Source organism: Stylophora pistillata, chromosome 2, assembly GCF_964205215.1.
Source record: "Stylophora pistillata chromosome 2, jaStyPist1.2, whole genome shotgun sequence".
Lineage (NCBI taxonomy): Eukaryota > Metazoa > Cnidaria > Anthozoa > Scleractinia > Pocilloporidae > Stylophora > Stylophora pistillata.
The window spans coordinates 3,326,622-3,346,819 of NC_142520.1; the positions used below are offsets into that span (position 1 = coordinate 3,326,622).

A 20,198-nucleotide genomic window follows, 5' to 3' on the forward strand; every position below is an offset into this window, starting at 1 on the left:
TTGAGTACCTGCTCTTGTACTTCATTTAGAATACTGTTATGATACAAACTGTCATACAGGTTGACAGTGCCATCTTCACACTCTACTGAGCTTACACATACCCAGTGGGCATTGCCAGTATGCAGAATCTGAATAAATTCCCCAATAACCTGATTAAGTTTCTAAAAGGGCCTAAAGTTGGTCTCTGAAAGCCCTCCACATCTGGATTAATGTTCCTTAGACAAACATGTACTTCATGGATAATATCACAGTCAAGCCAACCATTGGGTGATGAAATCAATTGGCAATGCCCATCATCCAGCTTTGCAAGTGATCCTGACTTTTCTGAAGAGTATTTTGAAATACCAGTTATCACAACACTATCATCAGATGCATTGAAAGTGTCACTAACAACCTTTGTTCAGTTTTTCCTCCTGATTTACTCACCATACATTCCCAAGTTGTCATTGCATTGTTTAGCACCTGCTTGAAGTATAAGCAGGGCAAATGAAAAAACTTTCTACCTTGACAAAATGGGTTGTGGGATTTCAGCAGTTTATCTGAACAGTGGGTTCTGTTTGCATGTGCAGATAAAATCTAATTTGAGAGCTTCATCCAAAATATCTCTTGTCTGTTTGCATTTTCATTTTTCATTTTTGGCTGCTGGTGTTTTTAGACACAGGTGACACAACCACTTGTTAGGTACTTTTGTAATTTTCAAACAAGATAAATGAAAAGTAGAGATGGGACATGCTTGGTTTGTACATGTTACCACAGGCCCTCTAGCTGCCAGTCTGCAAAAACAAACAAAAACAATTGGGATAAGGGGATGAATGAGACAAACTTCACTTTTGAGTATACCACCTTCCCAAAATTTCTGGTAACACACAGTATCTCCAGAAGTGATTAAGTTTGGAAACAACAGAGTGCCAGTGTCTGACATCAGGCAAAATTCTTTCACAGAAGAGATCAATTTGCTCACGAAAACCACAAACAACAAAGTCACAATAAAGCCTTTCAGCAGTGAATATTTACTGTTGGATTTGCTAAAAGTAGGCATGAGTTGTATTTGTTAATATACAGCTCCAAGTCTATATCCTTTAAACAATAGGGGCTTTTGACCTCCCCACATCCATTCCCACAGCAATCACACCTACACAAAACGTCAGGTGTGGCATGTAACCATGGATATTGTTTATTGATAAACGTGCCACGTTTCGTTACCTGAAAGTTGATGTGCTTTTCCTTCATGATCTTTTCATAAGTTTCAATAGCAACACTTTCATGTTTACAACCATGTTCTGTAGACTTCTATACGCCTTAAAATAGTCTTTACTGTAATAACTTGTGTCAATCACCAAAAACAACAATAAATCCACCGATTCGACCAGAGGCAGGCATTCTGGATCGTATTTTTTGTCTGAGAACAAGAGAGGATCGATTCCAATACAAGAAATCTTCTCTAAATAACGTTTTTTCACGCGGGGATCGAGCGTGTTCGCATAATCTGAGAGAGGATATCCCGCCATGTTGAAAAATGTGGAGCACCAACTTGGCGACTCAACTTTCCCGCGAAATTTGTGACGTCATGTGCAAACGCTCTGTTGGGGTTCGACATTTGTCGTAATTTGAACTATTTGGCTGTTCGTTTGCAGCTTAAACTTAAATCTACTTAAAACCTGTCCGAAATTAGCGTATTTACTTACTTTCTAAGTCATCGAGAAGAAACTTTGGTCAACTCTCTCACGATATCGAAAGCTCGGGGTGAACTTCGTCGAAGGATGAAAGAAAAGAAAACGTTCTTGGTGAATACACTTTTTAAACAGAAATGAAGTTCACTGAGAACTTGAACCCAAGAAGACTTCAAATGCGTGACATTTGTTGCTTGAAAAGCCATGTGTGAAGAAGTACTTACTTCTGAATTTTTGGTCGTAATGGCGGCAGTCCAAACAAAATTTCTGGTTGAACTTTCTCTGGAGAGGAGTACGATTAATAATGACATTTGCTGTCAGATGCGATTATTTACCGTACGATGCACGATTATTAGTCTAAAAGCTCGTCAAACACGACTATTAATGATGCAGTCACGATTAATAGCCGTACTTTCCACGATTATTAATCGCAATAGTACACTCTTTGCGACTAATAATCGTAAGTGAAGCCCTTTGCGATTAATAATCTTAATTTCTGGACCTTACGACAAATAATCGTTGAATTTTTCAATCCTGAAATTAAAAACAACTCCGGAAATTAATAAATACCTGTTAGAGTGAAATTATTTTGGCAAGTGAATGTATTTCGCGGAAGCATTTCCTCTTAAAAAAAATACATTAAAGGAAAAAAATTTAGCGCAGGAAAGAAAATTAAAATATATTAGATGTAAAGGAGACATCTTGCAATTTGGTGATGACACCGTTTGTTTTGCCAAGAGACTGACACCCAAAGTACGCTAGTATAGGTAATTATTAAAAGGTCAGTGTTGAAGGTTGTTTCCTATCAGCACCTTCCGATTGATTGAACTGTGTTGTATTTCGATTAATTTGCATCGTAGGCTTTTTAATTCTATCTGCTGTTGGCCACCAAATATTAGTTAAACACTTCTCAGACTTCTCAGTTGTTGATAACTTTAAAATTTTGAATGAAATAACAAAAATAGACTCGATACACCCACAAAAACAAAACAAAACAAAACTAAACAAAAAATTAAAAGAAAACCAAAGCGAAATAAAAACGAAAACAAAACACATAAAGGAATAACAAAACCACAAACTTTCAAGAGTTTATGAAGGAACCACATTTTGGCAGCTATATCGGTTAAAACAGTCCAATGACGCTGGCATGACGCCTTGACAAGTTATTGAGCTGAGGCAGTATTCCCTTCGGAGGAAAGCGCGCGTGCTCTTCGACCAATGAGAGCCCCTTTGATTATGCTTCGCCATAAATATTTCAGATGTATAATACTTTCGCCATTGCGGGTAAACATCGCGAGAACAATAGGCATTCTGCTCGATGTGTGTCCATAAACAGACACTCGTGTCTAAAGTCGGATGCTTTTGTTTGAAATTGGAAGTACTTGTCTTAGAAGGTCTAAGGTGCGCCGGACTGGTTGAAATATGTTGACTATTGTTTTTTAAAGGTAACTAGAAACTCATGCATGGATTAATCATTAATAGTTATACATCAAGATGGTTCTCAATCCAAAGACGAAGACGTGCAGAATTCCTGTAAGCTTAATACAATCCTTCTATTTTCACTCAGTTTTTAAACCTGGTTACTAAAAAAATTAGGGTCTGCAAACGGTATTCAGCACAGTCAGGGATTGAAGGAAGTAAGTTCTTAAAGAAATTATGGTGCCACGTCATAGGAGGGAAATACGAGATGGTTTCTTTTTATCAACTGGGTTTGCGGATGTAAAGGGTTTCCAAAGCTGATGTTCAAAGTGCTAGCCTTCGTTAGAGCGATGGAACGAGGGGTTGACACTCATTACTGGTTGGGTTGTTAAAGCTTTAACACTGAATACTGATTAAGTGTCTAAGACGAATTTAGATGTGCGAAACTTTTTGAAAGGTATATTTTTAAAGAGTTAGGTTACAATCTTCTAATTTTCTTGAGAAAGCGAGAGACCGGCGAAAGCGTTTACGGATTCTTGCTGAGTATGCTAAGTAACAAGAAGATCTGATAAAAAATTCAAATTAAAATTTTATGCTCTCACAGATGCAGTTTTAATGAGAACACCGATACACATAGTTATTTGACGATGGACCGGTATTGCGATTTGCATGTCTTAATTTATCATCCAAAAAGATTCCCTACGGCGGAGTTAAATCTTTTTTTTGTTAATTATCAGGCAAGAGGTCTTGCCGGCGTTCAAGCAAGCAGTCCACGTTAATCTACAGGTATATCAAATGATGACCAATTCATAGTGGCCTCCATTAACGTAAGTAGATCAGTTTTCCATACGATAATTCATTTGTAGGTGTCTTCTTAAAGTCATGTTGTCTTACGTAACACTGAATTTGAGATTTATCTCCTCAGTCAACATGAAAATATCAAAATTAATCAGTAAAATTGTTATTGGATGAAAAACTTTGGATGTTGATGAGAATTATTTAAACTTAATTCCGGTTTTAAAAAGGCAGATCCGCTAAATGTTGGCGGCGTGTGGCGCATTCGCATAGCTATTGATAACAATTGTGAAATTAAGAATTTAGCAATTTTGAAAACAATAAAACAAAAGTAAGACTGTAAGAATCACTTAATCAAACCGCCTCGACTATAACAAATAATACTGGCCATTTACGCCAATTAGAATTGTTAGATATCCCAGCTAATCCTAGTGGTTAAAACCGCAGGTTTTCCAAGGCTAATTTATCTGCAGTTTTCTTTGGTTGCCATTTTAGACAAGGCTGAAATTACCATGTTGAGGGAGGACTTGCTAAAAATGACAACAGTGCGTGTGAGTACAAAAAACTTTTCCCTTTTGGAAACAAAGTTCTGTTCTTTTTATAACCCAAAGAAATTATGATGTTTCGTTCTTCTATTCCTTCAAGCAAAAACAGTGAGGATTGAGACAAAGTGCATTAGTTAGCTTAGCCTTTCGCAACTGTATTTGGTCACATCTATCCGGCGCCCTCCGCCTTGGCTCGACGACGTTCAGCTTTTTTGCCATGGGTTTACTCATTATATCAGCTTATTCATAAATGTAATTTGACATTCAGTCCGAAATTGCCACCAAGGTTGGTCCAAACTTCAGCCAAAGTTACTCTGATTTCCGTTATTTTGAGGATAAAAACACAGATTTTAAGGGAAATTTGAGTTCAAATCGATGCAAACACTACAATGTGCATTTCCCCTATTTGAGACACGAGACGTTAGGAGTGCTTATGAAAACTTCCTTCCAAATTTTGTGGGTGAAAACCGAAACTTTGATGGGAAACTGGTTTTCTCTTGACACAGAAGTTTTGGGCCCATGGCAACTCGTTTGTAAGGTTTTCTGTGATTTTAAGCATGTTACACTCATTTAGAGGAGAATACTTGAAATTCTGAATTCTATAAAAATTTTTATGTGATAAACATATTTTGTGACTTTCAAATACAGGTTATGATACGAACTGGAGTATTGATTTTGTTTTTAAAAACCTCGGAAGTGGCGCCAGGTATGTAAAGACAAAAGAGTTTGGATTTGCAACACGCCGCATGTTGCTGAACTGCGAAAATGCGTCAGATTTCAGTCGAAAATGTTTGCCAGTTTGAACAGGATACAGTTGCAATAGGGCGACCCACATGGAAAGTGCCTTCTTCGTTAGAAAAGACGTTTTTCGTCTAGACACAAGCGTGGGACAACGAAGAATTTCTGAGTAGCGATAGAGAATCGAACCTAGCATTTGCTTTTTAAATTTCACTGGCTGTTGAATTATCAGTATAGACATATCCGATTGTAAGCTACTTCTAATTGGACTATTTCAATCGGCGAACAGTTTATTTCCGGCAACAGTCAATTTGCTAATAAACAGGCACTCTTAAGATTCAATCGAATTTGATTGTCTGCGTATGAACTTAGCTAGATCCGAAAATGAGTTGGCCCAGGAACGGAGAAAGTAGACAACTTTAAACTTTCGGCCTTCTTCGGCAAGTTGACACCCTGGCCTGATAACAGATTTTTCAACCTTAAAAGGATCGTGTACCTTCTAAATCTTCGCCTGAAGAGGGAATGGCGCGAGAAATAACCCTCCCAGTGCCAGGTCCCCGTCAGCTAAAAAGTATATCAGATTTTAAGTTACAAACTTAACTTAGAGTTCAAGATTCCATTGTATCAAAGTATTAAATTATCTTTTTACCTCAGCTGACTTGGCATTAAGACAACCGGCTTATATGTCTGGCGACGATGGTTCAGTGGCTGCACTCGCTGTTGAAGGAACAACAAGAAGGTGTGCAGTAACCAGTCTCCTCACAGATCCCTGGTGGCGTGTGGATCTGGGGACGAGCTACACTGTGGATGTGGTAAACATTATTAGCGGTGCAGATGGATTAACAGATTTTGAAATAAGAGTCGGTCAGTGTTCCTTCGCTCCTAGTTGAATTCAATCCTCTTACATGGTCTCGCCTCACACATTAACACCTCTGTATTTTACTTATGCAGTGTGCATTTATCGATTCATAAGTAGTTTTGTTGATTTATATTTATTCTGGCATTTTACACTTTCCTAAGGGGACAGTCTCGATAACGGAGGAAATTCAAACCAAAAGTGTGGGGGACTATACACTATGACGTCTTCACAGGAAAAATCCTTCAAATGCACCCCTGGAATTAGAGGTCAATATGTAAACATCCGAATAGAGGGAAACAACAAGAAGCTGAACATCTGTGAGGTGTCCGTGAATCCTAATCCAACAGGTGAATAATCTGCTATGGACAAGTGTAGGCAGGCAGTGATGATACGGAGGTGGGCAATGAGGCTGGTGTGTATACCATTACAATGTGTGTAGGTAGGAAACGAAGGTAGGTAGGTAGGTCGACAACTGAAAAGGGTTGTGGCTATTTGAAAATGAAGGTAAGTGGGTATGAAGAAGTGTGGGTAGGTGGAAAACAAAGCTGGTGGCTACACGAGAATGAAGGTAGGTGGGTAAGGAGGTGGCGGGTGGCTAGTGGCTATATGAGAATGAAGGTAGGTGGGTATGGCGGTGGCTGGTGACTGGTGACTGGTGGCTATATCAGAATGTAGGTAGGTGGGTATGGAGGTGGCTGGTGACTGTGACTATATGAGAATGTAAGTAGGTGGGTATGTAGGTGGCTGGTGACTGGTGCCTATATGAAAATGTAGGTAGCTGGGTATGGAGGTGGCTGGTGGCTGGTGGCTATACGAGATTGTAGGTAGGTGGGTATGGGGGTGGCTTGTAACTGGTGGCTATATGAGAATGTACGCAGGTGGAGGTGGCTTGTAACTGGTGGCTATATGAGAATGTACGTAGGTGGGTATGGAGTTGGCTGATGGCTGGTGGCTATATGAGAATGTAACTAGGTGGGTATAGAGGTGGCTGGTCATTGGTGGCTATATGAGAATGAAGGTAGGTGAGTATGGAGGTGGCTGGTGACTGGTGGCTATATGAGAATGTAGGTAGGTGGGTATGGAGGTGGCAGGTGACTGGTGGCTGTATGAGAATGTACTGGTGGCTATAAGAAAATGTAGGTATGTGGGTATGGAGGTGGCTGGTGGCTGGTGGCTATATGAGAATGTAGGTAGGTGGGTATGGAGCTGGCAGGTGACTGGTAGCTATATGAGAATGTAAGTAGGTGGGTATGGAGGTGGCAGGCGACTGGTGGCTATATGAAAATGTAGGTAGGTGGGCATGGAGGCGGCATGTGACTGGTGGCTATATGAGAATGTAGGTAGGTGGGTATGGAGGTGGCTGGTGGCTATACGAGAATGTAGGTAGGTGGGTATGGAGGTGGCTTGTGGCTGGTGGCTATACGAGAATGTAAGTAGGTGGGTATGGAGGTGGCTGGTGGCTATACGAGAATGTAGGTAGGTGGGTATGGAGGTGGCTTGTGGCTGGTGGCTAAACGAGAATGTACGTAGGTGGGTATCGAGGTGGCAGGTGACTAGTGGCTATATGAGAATGTAGGTAAGTGGGTATGGAGGTGGCTGCTGGCTATATGAGAATGTAGGTAGGTGGGTATGGAGGTGGCTGGTGGCTGGTGGCTATATGAGAATGTAGGTAGGTGGGTATGGAGGTGGCTGGAGGCTGGTGGCTATATGAGAAGGTAAGTAGGTGGGTATGGAGGTGGCAGGGCACTGGTGGCTATATGAGAATGAAGGTAGGTGGGTAAGGAGGTGGCTGGTGGCTTGTGGCTGGTGGCTGTATGAAAATGAAGATAGGTGGGTATGGTGGTGACTGGTGGCTATATGAGAATGTAGGTAGGTGGGTATGGCGGTGGCAGGTGACTAGTGGCTATATGAGAGTGTAGGTAGGTGGGTAAAATGATAAGGAAGGTAGATGATTAGAAAGGCCGGCTGGTGACCAGGTGTGCATCCAGTGGGGTAAGACAACAAGGTAGTGAGAAAGAAATTAAATGGCGCAATAAGATGGAATGCAAGTGGTTAGGTAGGGGTGTTGCCAGAGATGTTGGTTGTTGGTGGTTCGAAGAGAAAGGTCAGTAGCCATTTACGGAGTGAGACGGGGATATCAATCATAACGATGGGGGAAAATATTTAGTCTTAAGGCATTATTGTGGTATATTGGTTGCCTTTTCTCCTACCCAGATCTTACTGTGTAATTGTATCCGCTTCGCCGTGAAAGGTCTGGGTACGAGACCATCAGACTCCCTTTGTTTGCTTTGAGAATTACTGGAACCATAACTACTTAACTCTGTAGCACTCTTTGTTTGTTTATTTATGTTTTTTTTTTTTTTGTTTTTTATTAGTAAACATTGCCGCCGATCGATCAACATCCCAGTCCACCACTAGCTGGAGTGGTTCTTCAGAGCGTGCAGTGGATAGAAATCTTGACAGTCGCTATAATGGGTTAAGTTGTACTCATACATTAGCAGAAAATGGTCCCTGGTGGCGAGTGGATCTGGGATCAAGTCAGCCTGTGTCAGAAGTGTTCATACTCAACAGGGTAGACGAGTGTTGCATGAATAGGCTCTACAACATAGAGATCCATGTGGGTAAGCTCAATGCTTCCGTTGGATAAAATAAGTTTTTCTTTTTCCTTACGTTTAGTTCCAAGTCTCTCGTGCGATATAAATTTTATTTTTGCCATTTTGAAAAGCTATGGTCTCAACCTTTTAAATATATCACACAGCCCCTAAAGAATATCCAAGTTCTTGACTGCAACGAAACACGCTGGGCTCTCACTTAAGTTTTTCCCCCTTGGGAGACGGTTTGGAGGATTATGGCAACTCAAATCCAAGGTGTGGTGGATTATACTCGATGGCCACTTTACACAAACCTTCGTTTTATTGCAAACCGAGGAAAACAGGACGATATGTAAACATTAGACTTGACGGAAATGAAATGATCCTAACATTATGCGAAGTGGAGGTTTATTCTGAAAGTAGAGGTAAGGTATAAACGAAGTCGATTTTGCTCTTTTTTCTACTTCATTCATTTATTTATTCATTCTTTCATTGAAGAGAGAGGGGAAGAAGAGGGGAATTCACATTTTTTTGTCCTTTGCTAGTGACAAGACGGATTTCATCTTTCTTTAACATCTCTTTCATTCTAGCTCTTCTGAAGAACAAGCCAGTGGAGCAGACAGTAAAGGACGCTTATCATAAAAGTTCGATCACTTTGGTCTGTCCAGAGCCTTTCGGCTACCCTGAACCGTTTGTAGCCTGGGTCAGAGATGGCGTCGTCCTTCAAAACAGCACCTCCGACCTGACACTGAATCTGTCAATCATTGCACCTTGGAATAATACCACGTGGACAGTTGATTGTGTGGCCAATAACAAACATGGCACTGATTTTCACAGATTTGTAGTGAATTTGCACAGTAAGTAGAAGAACCGGACAGTTCTGTGCTCAATTTTTAGGTAGCACTTCGGTAACAATTATGACGCTTAGAATTTAAACCTTTTTCTACTGGGTGACACGGTGGTCTAATAGTCAGTGCTCCGGACTCCGGGTCGAAGGGTCTGCGTTCGAAGGCTGGCCGGCCCAGTGTGTCATGTTCTTGAATAAAGGCTGATAGTTTCGAAAGAAACTGTTTGGGGCTGCGTCGGTGGGAGTAACGAAATAATTTGGATATATCAACAAAGTTGAAATGGTAAATTGGCCACCGTAATGATTACAAAAGCTGACGTTTCGAGCGTTAGCCCTTCGTCGGAGCGAATAGAGGAATTGTGGGTTGTGTGTGCTTTTAAAGGCAGAAAATGGAGCTACGTTATTGGTGGGTGCATGGCAACGAGAAAAACATGAATAAATTAGTGGAATGAAAAGCGTTCATTGATCCCTGTGGGATTGAGACTGCCGGTTTGAAAGATGAGCTTTTGTTCAAGATTTTTACGGCTTTCCGTGCCACCTAAGTGCAAGGAAAGACCGCAGATTGCCATATGTTGCTTAGAATGATTAGGTAAATTAAAATGTCTAGCGACTGGTTTAGATGTGTCCTTGTTATTCCTTTCCGCGTCTCGAAGGTGTTCTCGGAATCGGTCACCTAGTCTTCTGCCCGTTTCGCCGATGTATATCTTTTTGCAATAAGTGCAAGTTATGCAATAGATTACATTAGCGGAGGTGCACGTGAAGTGATCGGTGATCTTAATGGATCGTTTAGGTCCCGATATTTTCTCAGTGTTGAGAATAAAAGGACACGTTTGTTTGGGAAATTTCTGACAATTCTTTATCCTTTTTAGACGTCAAAGTTTCAATTGAAGGCAACGGTTTATGCACTAGTGTGTATTACAAACCTACAGACTCGCACAATTACTTGTTATATTCGTCTTCTCATCCATCTCACGTTAAGAATTCCATTCCTTTTTCTCAGTTTCTAAGACTTCGTCGTTTATGTAGTAATGACTCTGATTTTCACCACAAATCAGAGTCAATGTGCCAGTTCTTCGATAAACGTGGTTACCCTGCTTCCGTTGTTCAAGCGGGTTACCACCGCGCTCAACTTATTGATCGACATTCAGCACTACAAACGTCGCATAAGGAAGATTCCGACCGCATTCCATTCACTCTCACGTTTCACCCTCACAAACACTCAGTTAAATCCATCATTCTTAAAAACTTCAAATTACTTCAAAACGATCCAGAGACAAGCACTATCTTTTCGCAGCCTCCGCTCATTTCATTCAAACGCGACAAAAACTTAGGCAATTTTTTGGTCAGAAGTTCTTTTCAGACTAATGAGCAACCAGGCACTTTTAAATGCGCTCGTGCGCGATGCAAAACGTGTCCTTTCATTCTCAACACTGAGAAAATATCGGGACCTAAACGATCCATTAAGATCACCGATCACTTCACGTGCACCTCCGCTAATGTAATCTATTGCATAACTTGCACTTATTGCAAAAAGATATGCATCGGCGAAACGGGCAGAAGACTAGGTGACCGATTCCGAGAACACCTTCGAGACGTGGAAAGGAATAACAAGGACACATCTAAACCAGTCGCTAGACATTTTAATTTACCTAATCATTCTAAGCAACATATGGCAATCTGCGGTCTTTCCTTGCACTTAGGTGGCACGGAAAGCCGTAAAAATCTTGAACAAAAGCTCATCTTTCAAACCGGCAGTCTCAATCCCACAGGGATCAATGAACGCTTTTCATTCCACTAATTTATTCATGTTTTTCTCGTTGCCATGCACCCACCAATAACGTAGCTCCATTTTCTGCCTTTAAAAGCACACACAACCCACAATTCCTCTATTCGCTCCGACGAAGGGCTAACGCTCGAAACGTCAGCTTTTGTAATCATTACGGTGGCCAATTTACCATTTCAACTTTGTTGATATATTCAAATTATGTCATGTTCTTGGACAAGGCGTATACAGCTGATTCAGTGATAACCAAACATTTTAAAAGGACTTCCACTTGATTTTATTCAAGGTAAATACTCCATGTGCACAGAGTACAAAGACTTAGCTGATGGGACAAGGTCAGCTTCCCATGTGATACATAACCAAGTGTTAGCTCAAAATGACAATGGCATAGATGAACGAACATGGTATCGCTTTGTTGATAAGACCACATGGAGCCCAATGCAGGTTTGATCTTAAGTTTACGAAATGCATTGGTTCAGAGGCGTCAAGGCGAAATAAAAAGAGTGTATGGAGGGGGGAGGGAAGCGATAGGGCAGAGAGTCAAGAGTTATAGTGTTTACCTTCTTTCGTTTAATGTTTCAGAGGTCAGAGTAAGATAGGGTAATATGTCTTTGCATGCTGGAGCCACTCTACGAAGTAGAGTGGCTCCAGCATGCAAACGTACTTTATGGTATGTGGAATGAAAACGTACTTTATGGTATGTGGAAGTCTCAAACATAACGTTCTTCAAAATCGAAATAAGGAGCTCCTAATTCCCGTTCCAAAGTAAAGAAATTCAACTAACTAGCAAGCCTTGTAACATATTTCTCGCTAGATACCAGGCTCCTGCACGGAACCCTGGGCATGTGGAACCCAGTCCTCAGGTTGGCTTCGTGGGGGGCACCCATCTATGGAGGAGGGTGTTGTGCTCCGAACTGTTTGCTTTAGTTGGAACAGCAATTGCTGCTTTGCAGAATTGAAGGCGCAAGTCTTTTCCCATGTTTTCAAACGTTTTCCAAAGCTGAAACAATATCACAGAAGTCAGTTTTTATTGAGCCACCTTAATACCCTATGAAGGCAATATGCCACGTTTAATTTCATATTTATACTCAATTCTTAGAAAAATCGACGATCTATTATGAGGACGCTCTCTTCCATCTCCCCGTGTCAAAAGCTGGCGTTCCTTTAGAACTGACGGGTCACATGATTCATTTGGAATATCACGTGACCTCTTCATGGAAATGTATGGCCTACTGCCTCGTAGAGACGACGTGTGTGTCATTCACCTACCTCTCCCAGAATAGCATGTGTGTGCTTAACAACAAGACTAGATCCAGTAGCCAGGAAGGCTTGAGAGAGAGGCTTGGGACTGAGTATTACGAGAAAGTGAACTTGTCATAAAGTCGCTGTTGATTGATCGCTGGAGATGCTGAATTACGCACAAGTGAAATAAATATTGGTAGGTTAGAATAAAGCTTGCTGATGTTTGTTTCTGATGTATATTGTGTCACGAGCGGCGAATAAAATAAAGGCCCGCAAAATGAGGTCACGTACTATCAGGTAGCCGATTCTTTCTGAGTCAGTATTTTCTGAAATCTGCGGTACATTCGGTTCAAGAGCGCTAAAGTGAATAGCCCTCGGTGCGTAGGAATGTTTTTTCTTATTTGTGTAAACTCAGTGAGTGAATGGTTTGTAGGGAAATAATTTGAAAAAGAAAAAGAGAATAAGATCTTTTATTCAATGATAGACTAGAAAAATCCCAAACATTTCATGGGCTTCTTGACCCAACACGTAGGATCAAGTTCAACTTATATGCACAGGTTACTCAGAAAAACAAGACAACAATAACACGCTCATAAAAAAAAAATGTATGAGATTTTGCATGTGTGAAATTTTCTAAAACACCTAAAAAAATGTCCCAATCCTCAAAAAGAGAACATCCAGACGAAATTGCTCTATTTGCTACCGCGACAGAAGGTAATGACAACTCTCAGCCACTATTCGACAGAGAAAAGTACAAAACTCACGACATTTTTGCCGCAAACAACAGTGGATGCCGCAAAACTGGATTGCTCCAGTCCTCCAAGCAAAAGTTCTTGGAGAGCAGATCAATTTTCAGAAACCGAGTCGTCCCCTTTCAAAATGTAAAGTACCAGGAAGGTGACAAAGGCATCGTCATAACGCGCATCTTTGACCGAAATCGACTTAGCCACTCGACAAAACCTCTTGGAAGTTTCATAAGTATACCTCTTCCATCCGAAATAATGGCACCAGTAGGTGAAGTTAATGGTCATGCTATGTTCAATGGTCACAAACACCACATAAACAAAGAAAGTATTCATGGCGATCGAAAGGAAGTTTGACCGGAGCACCGCTGTCAAAAGAACTCTACAGGAATTTCATATCCATACAGTACTTGTACTCTAAATATACCTACATGCAGAGACCAAACTAAGGAGCTTTTAAATCCCTTGTGCTACAAATCTCACGACTTTTTCTCCTTGATCCTAACATGGAGGTTAATCCAAGCCACAGGACAAGTCTTAGACATTAACCAATTGTTAATAACCATATTAACCCCTTACAATATACCCCTGTTGCGTGTGAGGTAAACCAGCTGACCTTATGTGTATGCAGTTATGGGGATAACCATAATTGGTTTGAAACTAATGATGGTACAGTTTAATCCTTAAAAATAGTAAATTTCAAAGCAAACAGTCAAATTCTTGGAACTTGAAATAATAATTACTCGGGCTTTCCGAAGGAAACGCCCCAGTTATAAATGCGGCTTCAATTTTTTTTTTTTTGCGTTCAGTCACAAAACGCAGTTCCACTACAGCGCATGCGTGACGTGTACGCGCATGCGTAAAAGGAACCTTAGAGCGCGTCGCTTAATGGCTGCCTTCATGGACAATAGTCCATTTTATAGTTGTGTGTTTGGTTGCCAAGCCTTTGAAAGGGAGTGAGGCTAGGGGTGACCCATCCTCGGAGACCCAGGGGCTGTGAGTCGATTTCAAGTTAAGGGCAGAAGAGCCCCTGGGGACATTGTCTTACAAGATTAGTTCCAAACGGTCGCAGTCGTTCTGGCATCTGATTGGTGCCAGAAAATCTTTGTGTTTTTCTGCCCTATCAGAGTGAAGTGTGCTTTGGAGTCTCTGTTGCTCGCTATGTTTGTGTGAGCCGTGTGACGAAGCTTTGCCCGAGGTGAAAAGTTTCAGTCTCAGCACACAATGTAAGAGAAATCGATCAGATTGTCCGCGAAAATCTTACCGGTAATTATACTGAATACTTTCGCAGGTATCACAAGAGAACGTGTTTTAAAAGTTTGCGAGGTTCGTATAAAACATAATGGTTGCAGGCATTGATATGTCGCTTTAAACGTTAGATGAGATGTAAGCTTAAATCTCTCTAGATTTTTTGTCTAATTTGCTGTAACTGAAACTTTTCCAATCCCGTGAAGCTATTTTGTCGCACGGGCCACGCAGGTATGCCGAGCAACTGGCGCTTATGCAGCTTTCTGTACGCGCCAAAATCAAATCTAATCTTCGCCTGAAATAAAAGAAAAGCTAAGCGTGGAAACTTTTGTTTATTAGATGTCGCTAGATAACCCTATACTAAGCTGACATTTACAATAAAGCAAACCCGCCCTTTCCATCCAGTATATTCCTTGTCTTTGATTTTGTTTTCCCCAATGAAAGCAGCATCTATTCCCAATGATCAAAGGTATTTAACTTGGTCTTCAATAATCGACAAGAGGTTAAATGACAATGACCAAGTGACTAGAAGAGAATCCGTGGCCTTTCGAGCTCAAGAATTTGAACACTCAAGGCAGCAGTTGAAAGATTAAACTCTTTCCAAACCCCTTCGGTAACTGTTCGAAAACATCTCTCCTTCCCACGATGTCCTCGATAATTATTTTTGTTCAGATTTTAATTAGCTAAGCGAAAACACAGCTAAGCTTTCTCTAAGCGCTTGCTGGAGGTCGTCCACGAACTTAACGTTATCTGCAACCTTGGCCATATTGTGAAAGACTTTACAGCTAACAAAGCTAAGGTTAGATTTTGTCGCGCAAAGAAAGCTACGTAAGCATAAGCGTTACAAGATTAGTTCCGTTTGGAACTAATCTTGTAAGACAATGTCCCCAGGGGCTCTTCTTCCCTTAACTTGAAATCGACTCACAACCCTTGGGTCTCCGAGGATGGGGGTGACCTTGTTATGATACAAACCTTGCTGCCTTTCAAATGTAAATCACTTTGTTGTCATGCTAACTAGATACAGGTCTCTATCACAACAAGGTCTCCTTCAGCCTCACCCTGAATCAAAGGCTTGGCAACTAAGTACACAACTGTAAAATGGCCTATTCCTTGCTTGATGTACGCGAAATAAATTCGATGGCTATTACGCCCAATAAATCGCCCAATACCTACACAAAGTCACACACCGTTAGCGGTAGACCCTCAAAAAAACTTTTGGAGCGTTTTGAGAACGGGTGGGTCCGCGAACTTTACGAGAGATCAATTTACGAGCGATACTTAAAGATTTAAGATCCTTCACAGATACTTAAAGAGTGAACCTTCTATCAAGAAATATCAAGCGAAACCTGCTATATCAAACGAGCTATCTCATATTATGTTAAGATTTAAACGCAACCGCGTATTTAGACGTGATCGAGAACCCAGTAGAATACCAGAAGCTACTCTGAAACGTCTCAGAAGAAAGGGCAGAAAACTGAAGGAATTTGTTTATGAGCGTATTCGTCCAAGCGTACCGAAGTCCTCTTGACTACGTCGCTATGTGAAGGTTAGAAGAGTTACTAAGAATGTTTGTAAGCTTAATACGAAAAGGGTGATATTGAATAAAGTTCCACAACACGAGAAGTATTTGTCAAATTGTTCTGTGAGGTTATATTAAAGGATAATTAACTTGAAGCATAGAGCAAGTCGGTATTTATCAATGTTTTCTTGTAATCGACCATAGTTACTAGATCGACCCATGTGTCTTTCTTAAGAGTCAGACACGCGCATCAAACTATTGAACATTTCGACTGAGTTCAGATATAGGGAAAAACCAAAGGAGGATCAGTCAGGTATCCCACAATTCCACGCTTCGAACTATATTATCAATTCGCTCTAGTCACGTAATCACTCAGTCGAGATGGAGGTAGTAAAGACTTGTTTCCATATCTCAAAGTGCCCTTGGACGTGTGGTGCCTGGGAATGAAATTAAATCGAACTACCGACGATTTAGGACTCCGAACGTTCCCTGTTCTTGCTGTGCACAAATTTTAAGACTACTTCGTGTGTGTTTTGAGTCAAGAGATAACATCTGGCTTAGTAAATATCATATCCAGCATAGTTCTGTCGCTTAAGGTTTATTTTCACCGATAAAAAAAAAAGAAATCAAAGACACTAAACCTCAAGGGCGATTTCAGCTATGGAAACGAGTGGTTGCACGACGGATTTGCTTTGTTTCCATAGCTCAAACCGCCCTTGTGCCCTTCCAAACTCGGTTTCCGATTCCGTTATTGAAAAAATGTTTCGCGTTCTTTTTCAAATTCACCAGAAAAGAATAATCTGATATCTTAGATATCTTAATAAGAATAATCTGATATCTTAGATGTCTTAATAAGAATAATCTGATATCTTAGATATCTTAGTTTCTTTAGTGGAGTATATTTGGGCAATGGCAAGCGATGCAGATGTTGCACATTATTTATCGGAAATTTTCGATGTACGTTTATTCAGCAAGTCTGGCTACGTCTACCAATCTTAAAATATCATGTATTACATAACATTTATGTCTGAAAAAGTTGTGGCTACCGCTAGTTTATTCTGGATTCCAAAAGCTTTTGCGTGAGTCTGTTTCTCATCGGAAATCTTGAAGTCCAAGCTGCAAAAATATACTTTGTCGCTTATTGACTGAAAACTCTATCAGGAAGCCTATTTGAAAGTTTTTGAAAGTCAAATTAGAGTAGTTCTATAGTGACCGGAAGACTTGACTTAAATAGAAGTGGAATGTTCAGCTTCCATTTTCAAAGCTTTATTTTATTGCAGGTCTCGCATTTCCAGGACTTGTTACATTCTACAGCCCAGGGTGGTATGTTAAACACACTTAAGGTGCCACCAGTCATTTCAGTGGTGACATTGCACATGCGCGTCACCAGTAGGAGGAGTAGGGGAGGGGATATGATTGATCTGGCACGCGGCAGAAAATTCAGTGGTAAACAATGATGACAATAGAGTGTTTATGTCTCGGAACTATGGGTCTGATAGTTGCCCCTTGGAATTTTGATGTTCTTAAATCTGGCATATTTGTTTTAAGAACATCAAATTTCTGCGTTGCAACTATCAGCTGATAGTTCCTCGATCAAAACACTCTATTGTTTAAATATCCTCCAACGAGACCATAAAAGAGGTATAGAACAGAACTTTGACATACCAAACCCTCTATAGAATGACGCAATTTCTAAAGTAGCACTTTGAGGAGTTCCACTCTGCTCTGAATTTTCTACTTGTGGAGATGTATTGATATGTTAACACCAGTTCTTGTCTTTTTCAACTTGTTTACTCCTAGTACCACAAAATAAGTGTTTTAAATTGTTTTTAAATATTCCTTTTTGGATTCTAGTGTTCCTTGCACAAGTACAACTTACAACCAATGACATATGAATTAGAACAAGAACAAATGACACTTGAATAAAGTATTCATATACTATTTACTTGTCAATGATTATTTCTTGTTTTATTTCTGCTAAAATGAAGATGGGTGTTGTTTATCACCCCCTCCTCCCCCTCCTCCCCCTCCTCCCCCCCCCAAAAAATTAAAAAATTTGTGGAAAATTTTATCATGATTAATGATTAGTGAGTAACCCATACCTGCAGTTACATTTCTTTTGTCTTTTGTTTCCAAGCTTTCTTCCTGTCTTTTCCATTTTGACAGTCAAAAATTTTTTACCCCAAAACAAAATATGGTATGCCATCAAATTTCAATTTTTGGTCTTCCCACGTGACTTTGTGTGTTGTAGCTGATGGGTCTAACACAGAACTATAATTTTGTGTCTGCAAACAAGTGATTTTGTCACTGGGTATTCTTATCACTCATAATGTGAATTCTAACCCAGTCTGATAAAGATGATAGTAGAGAGTTCTTTGAAACATATACTATACAAGGTCTGTTAAGCCCACTGGGGTTTGTGGAATTTCAGGCCTCATTGATGGGGGGTTAATTTGAAGTGGAGTAATACAGAGGGGAGGAGCATGGAGGAGAGGGGGGGTGGGCGCTTCAATTGTAATCTAAAATCTAGCAATTCATCTTAAAATATATCTTCTTAACTAAAAGAAAATTTAAATATAACAGATTGATTGGTAGTGTATTGTGCTGTTCCTTCTCCCAGTGCCTTTATAGAGCTAGACCAACTGAGGATTTAGTTGGTCCCCTTTTATAGTAAGGGAAGGTACGCTTTTTATTGGGAGGGGGGGTGGGCCGGGGTATTTTAGAAATTTTTTGCCAAAAAAGTCGTGGCCCTCCCACTTTCCAGATTGGATGAATGTATGACCCTTCAGAAATGCCTAAACAAAAAGGATCTGGCCCTCCCCCTACCTTCTCCAAGACAAAAACAACCGGAAGTGAAAATAACTGACCGGAAGTGTTGCTCACATAACCGTGTCTGGGCACAAAGCTGTTAATTGCGTGGCGTTGCAGAGGGAAATGCGCATGTGGAGAATGCCAGGATTTCATGAGGTCAGATGGAGCAACTTGTGGCTGTTGTGGCTGTTTGCTGACTCGCCATTCTAAAAAGGATACCCGCTACTCCTCTGACTCTGTTGGTAGCAAATCGGGTGCGGGAACAAGTGAAAGTACAAGTCCAGAGAAGTGGAAAGATGAAGATCTGGGATGGTTCCCGAACCCAAAGGGCGAATATACTGAGTTCTCAAATAGCATTTTGAGAGAAAGGTGAGCTTTATTTTGAGTATGGGCGAATGTCGTGTAAAGAGAGAAGTGGCAAACTATGTAAATTTTGCGAGAAGGATGAGACTACTAGCGCTCCACTTCCAACTCGACGACCATATCCCGACTATGGCAAGCTACCAAACTTCCATTATCTCTCTTGGAGTGCAACTCCCACCGATGGCCGTGAGCCGGATGACTTCCAGCCTCGAGCTCAGATTAAGCGATTGTTTGAGGAAAGTGAACTAGTCAGTGGGGACAGTGAGGCTATTAGAAGGTTTTCAGATAAATACATTGTCCCCGAAAAGCTTGTAGCGGAGTATGTTGAGCACCTTGCCCAGGTAAAAATTCGTAAGGAGAATAAAGAGGAGACTGAAACTGGAGCGAATGGAACGGCTGAACCGGGAGTACAACGACATTGACTGGGTTTGGACTGTACAACTTCCATAAGCTGTCGTCGTTGAGGGTGGACGAACTATCCTTGTACTTTTCCCATCACAAGATAACCTTCAATGGGAAGAAAGCTGAAAAAGTCGCAATGATAAAAGCGCACATTGGTAGCTTGCTGTACAATTTAATGGGGCGTCAACAACCTCGGAAGCCCCCACTCAGAAATGTACAGCAACAAGTGACCTCGTCACTTTCACTGACTCGCAAAGTGATGTGGTAAATCGAATTGTCGGTTCAAGCCCGAGTAGTTCAAGCAACAAATCGTCACCGGACACTAATTTTATACCAGAGCCCCGCGCGGAAACATTACCGACGTCAAAATATGGACGAAAGCCGGCACGGGTCGAGAGAGACAATTACGTTAGTTGGGACAAGATAGTTTTTTGACATAATATTTCGACATCTGTTTAAAATGATGTAGATTGATTTAGACTGGTAGCTTTGCTTGTATATATAAGTTTTAGGTTTCTGTACACTTCGCGTGTTTGGTAACAAATAATTAAAATACAATGAATATATGAAGTTCATATATTTTGAACTGCGGTATTAAATACGTATGATGCACGATCCTTCGC

At 40.8% G+C, this 20,198-nt stretch overlaps 1 protein-coding gene and 1 long non-coding RNA gene across 2 annotated transcripts; one reads left to right on the top strand and one right to left on the bottom strand.

The window, feature by feature from the left end:
* LOC148736685 (uncharacterized) lies at window positions 1–1,487 on the bottom strand. The gene is made up of 2 exons (XR_015996123.1): window positions 1,204–1,487; window positions 1–773 (listed from the first exon to the last, which is right to left on the bottom strand). It is a non-coding gene; the product is annotated as an uncharacterized LOC148736685 (long non-coding RNA).
* A 1,504-nt stretch (window positions 1,488–2,991) lies between these two features.
* On the top strand, window positions 2,992–12,782 carry LOC148736686 (uncharacterized). Its single transcript, XM_088751085.1, has 12 exons — window positions 2,992–3,115; window positions 3,827–3,916; window positions 4,332–4,435; window positions 5,078–5,135; window positions 5,822–6,031; window positions 6,188–6,373; window positions 8,402–8,647; window positions 8,860–9,042; window positions 9,208–9,474; window positions 11,534–11,691; window positions 12,062–12,281; window positions 12,347–12,782. The coding sequence occupies exons 3-12, from the start codon at window positions 4,397–4,399 to the stop codon at window positions 12,625–12,627; spliced, it is 1,848 nt and encodes a 615-aa protein (XP_088607211.1). The 5' UTR covers window positions 2,992–3,115; window positions 3,827–3,916; window positions 4,332–4,396; the 3' UTR covers window positions 12,628–12,782.
* The last annotated feature ends 7,416 nt before the right edge of the window (window positions 12,783–20,198 follow it).

What these genes read in the sequence shown, in the direction of transcription:
- LOC148736686 (XM_088751085.1), top strand. Translation starts at nt 4,397, where the DNA reads ATGTTGAGGGAGGACTTGCTAAAAATGACAACAGTGCGT. An exon ending in TAAAAATGACAACAGTGCGT is followed by an intron (nt 4,436 to 5,077) that starts GTGAGTACAAAA and finishes TTTCAAATACAG; the next exon opens with GTTATGATACGAACTGGAGT. An exon ending in GGTTTATTCTGAAAGTAGAG is followed by an intron (nt 9,043 to 9,207) that starts GTAAGGTATAAA and finishes CTTTCATTCTAG; the next exon opens with CTCTTCTGAAGAACAAGCCA.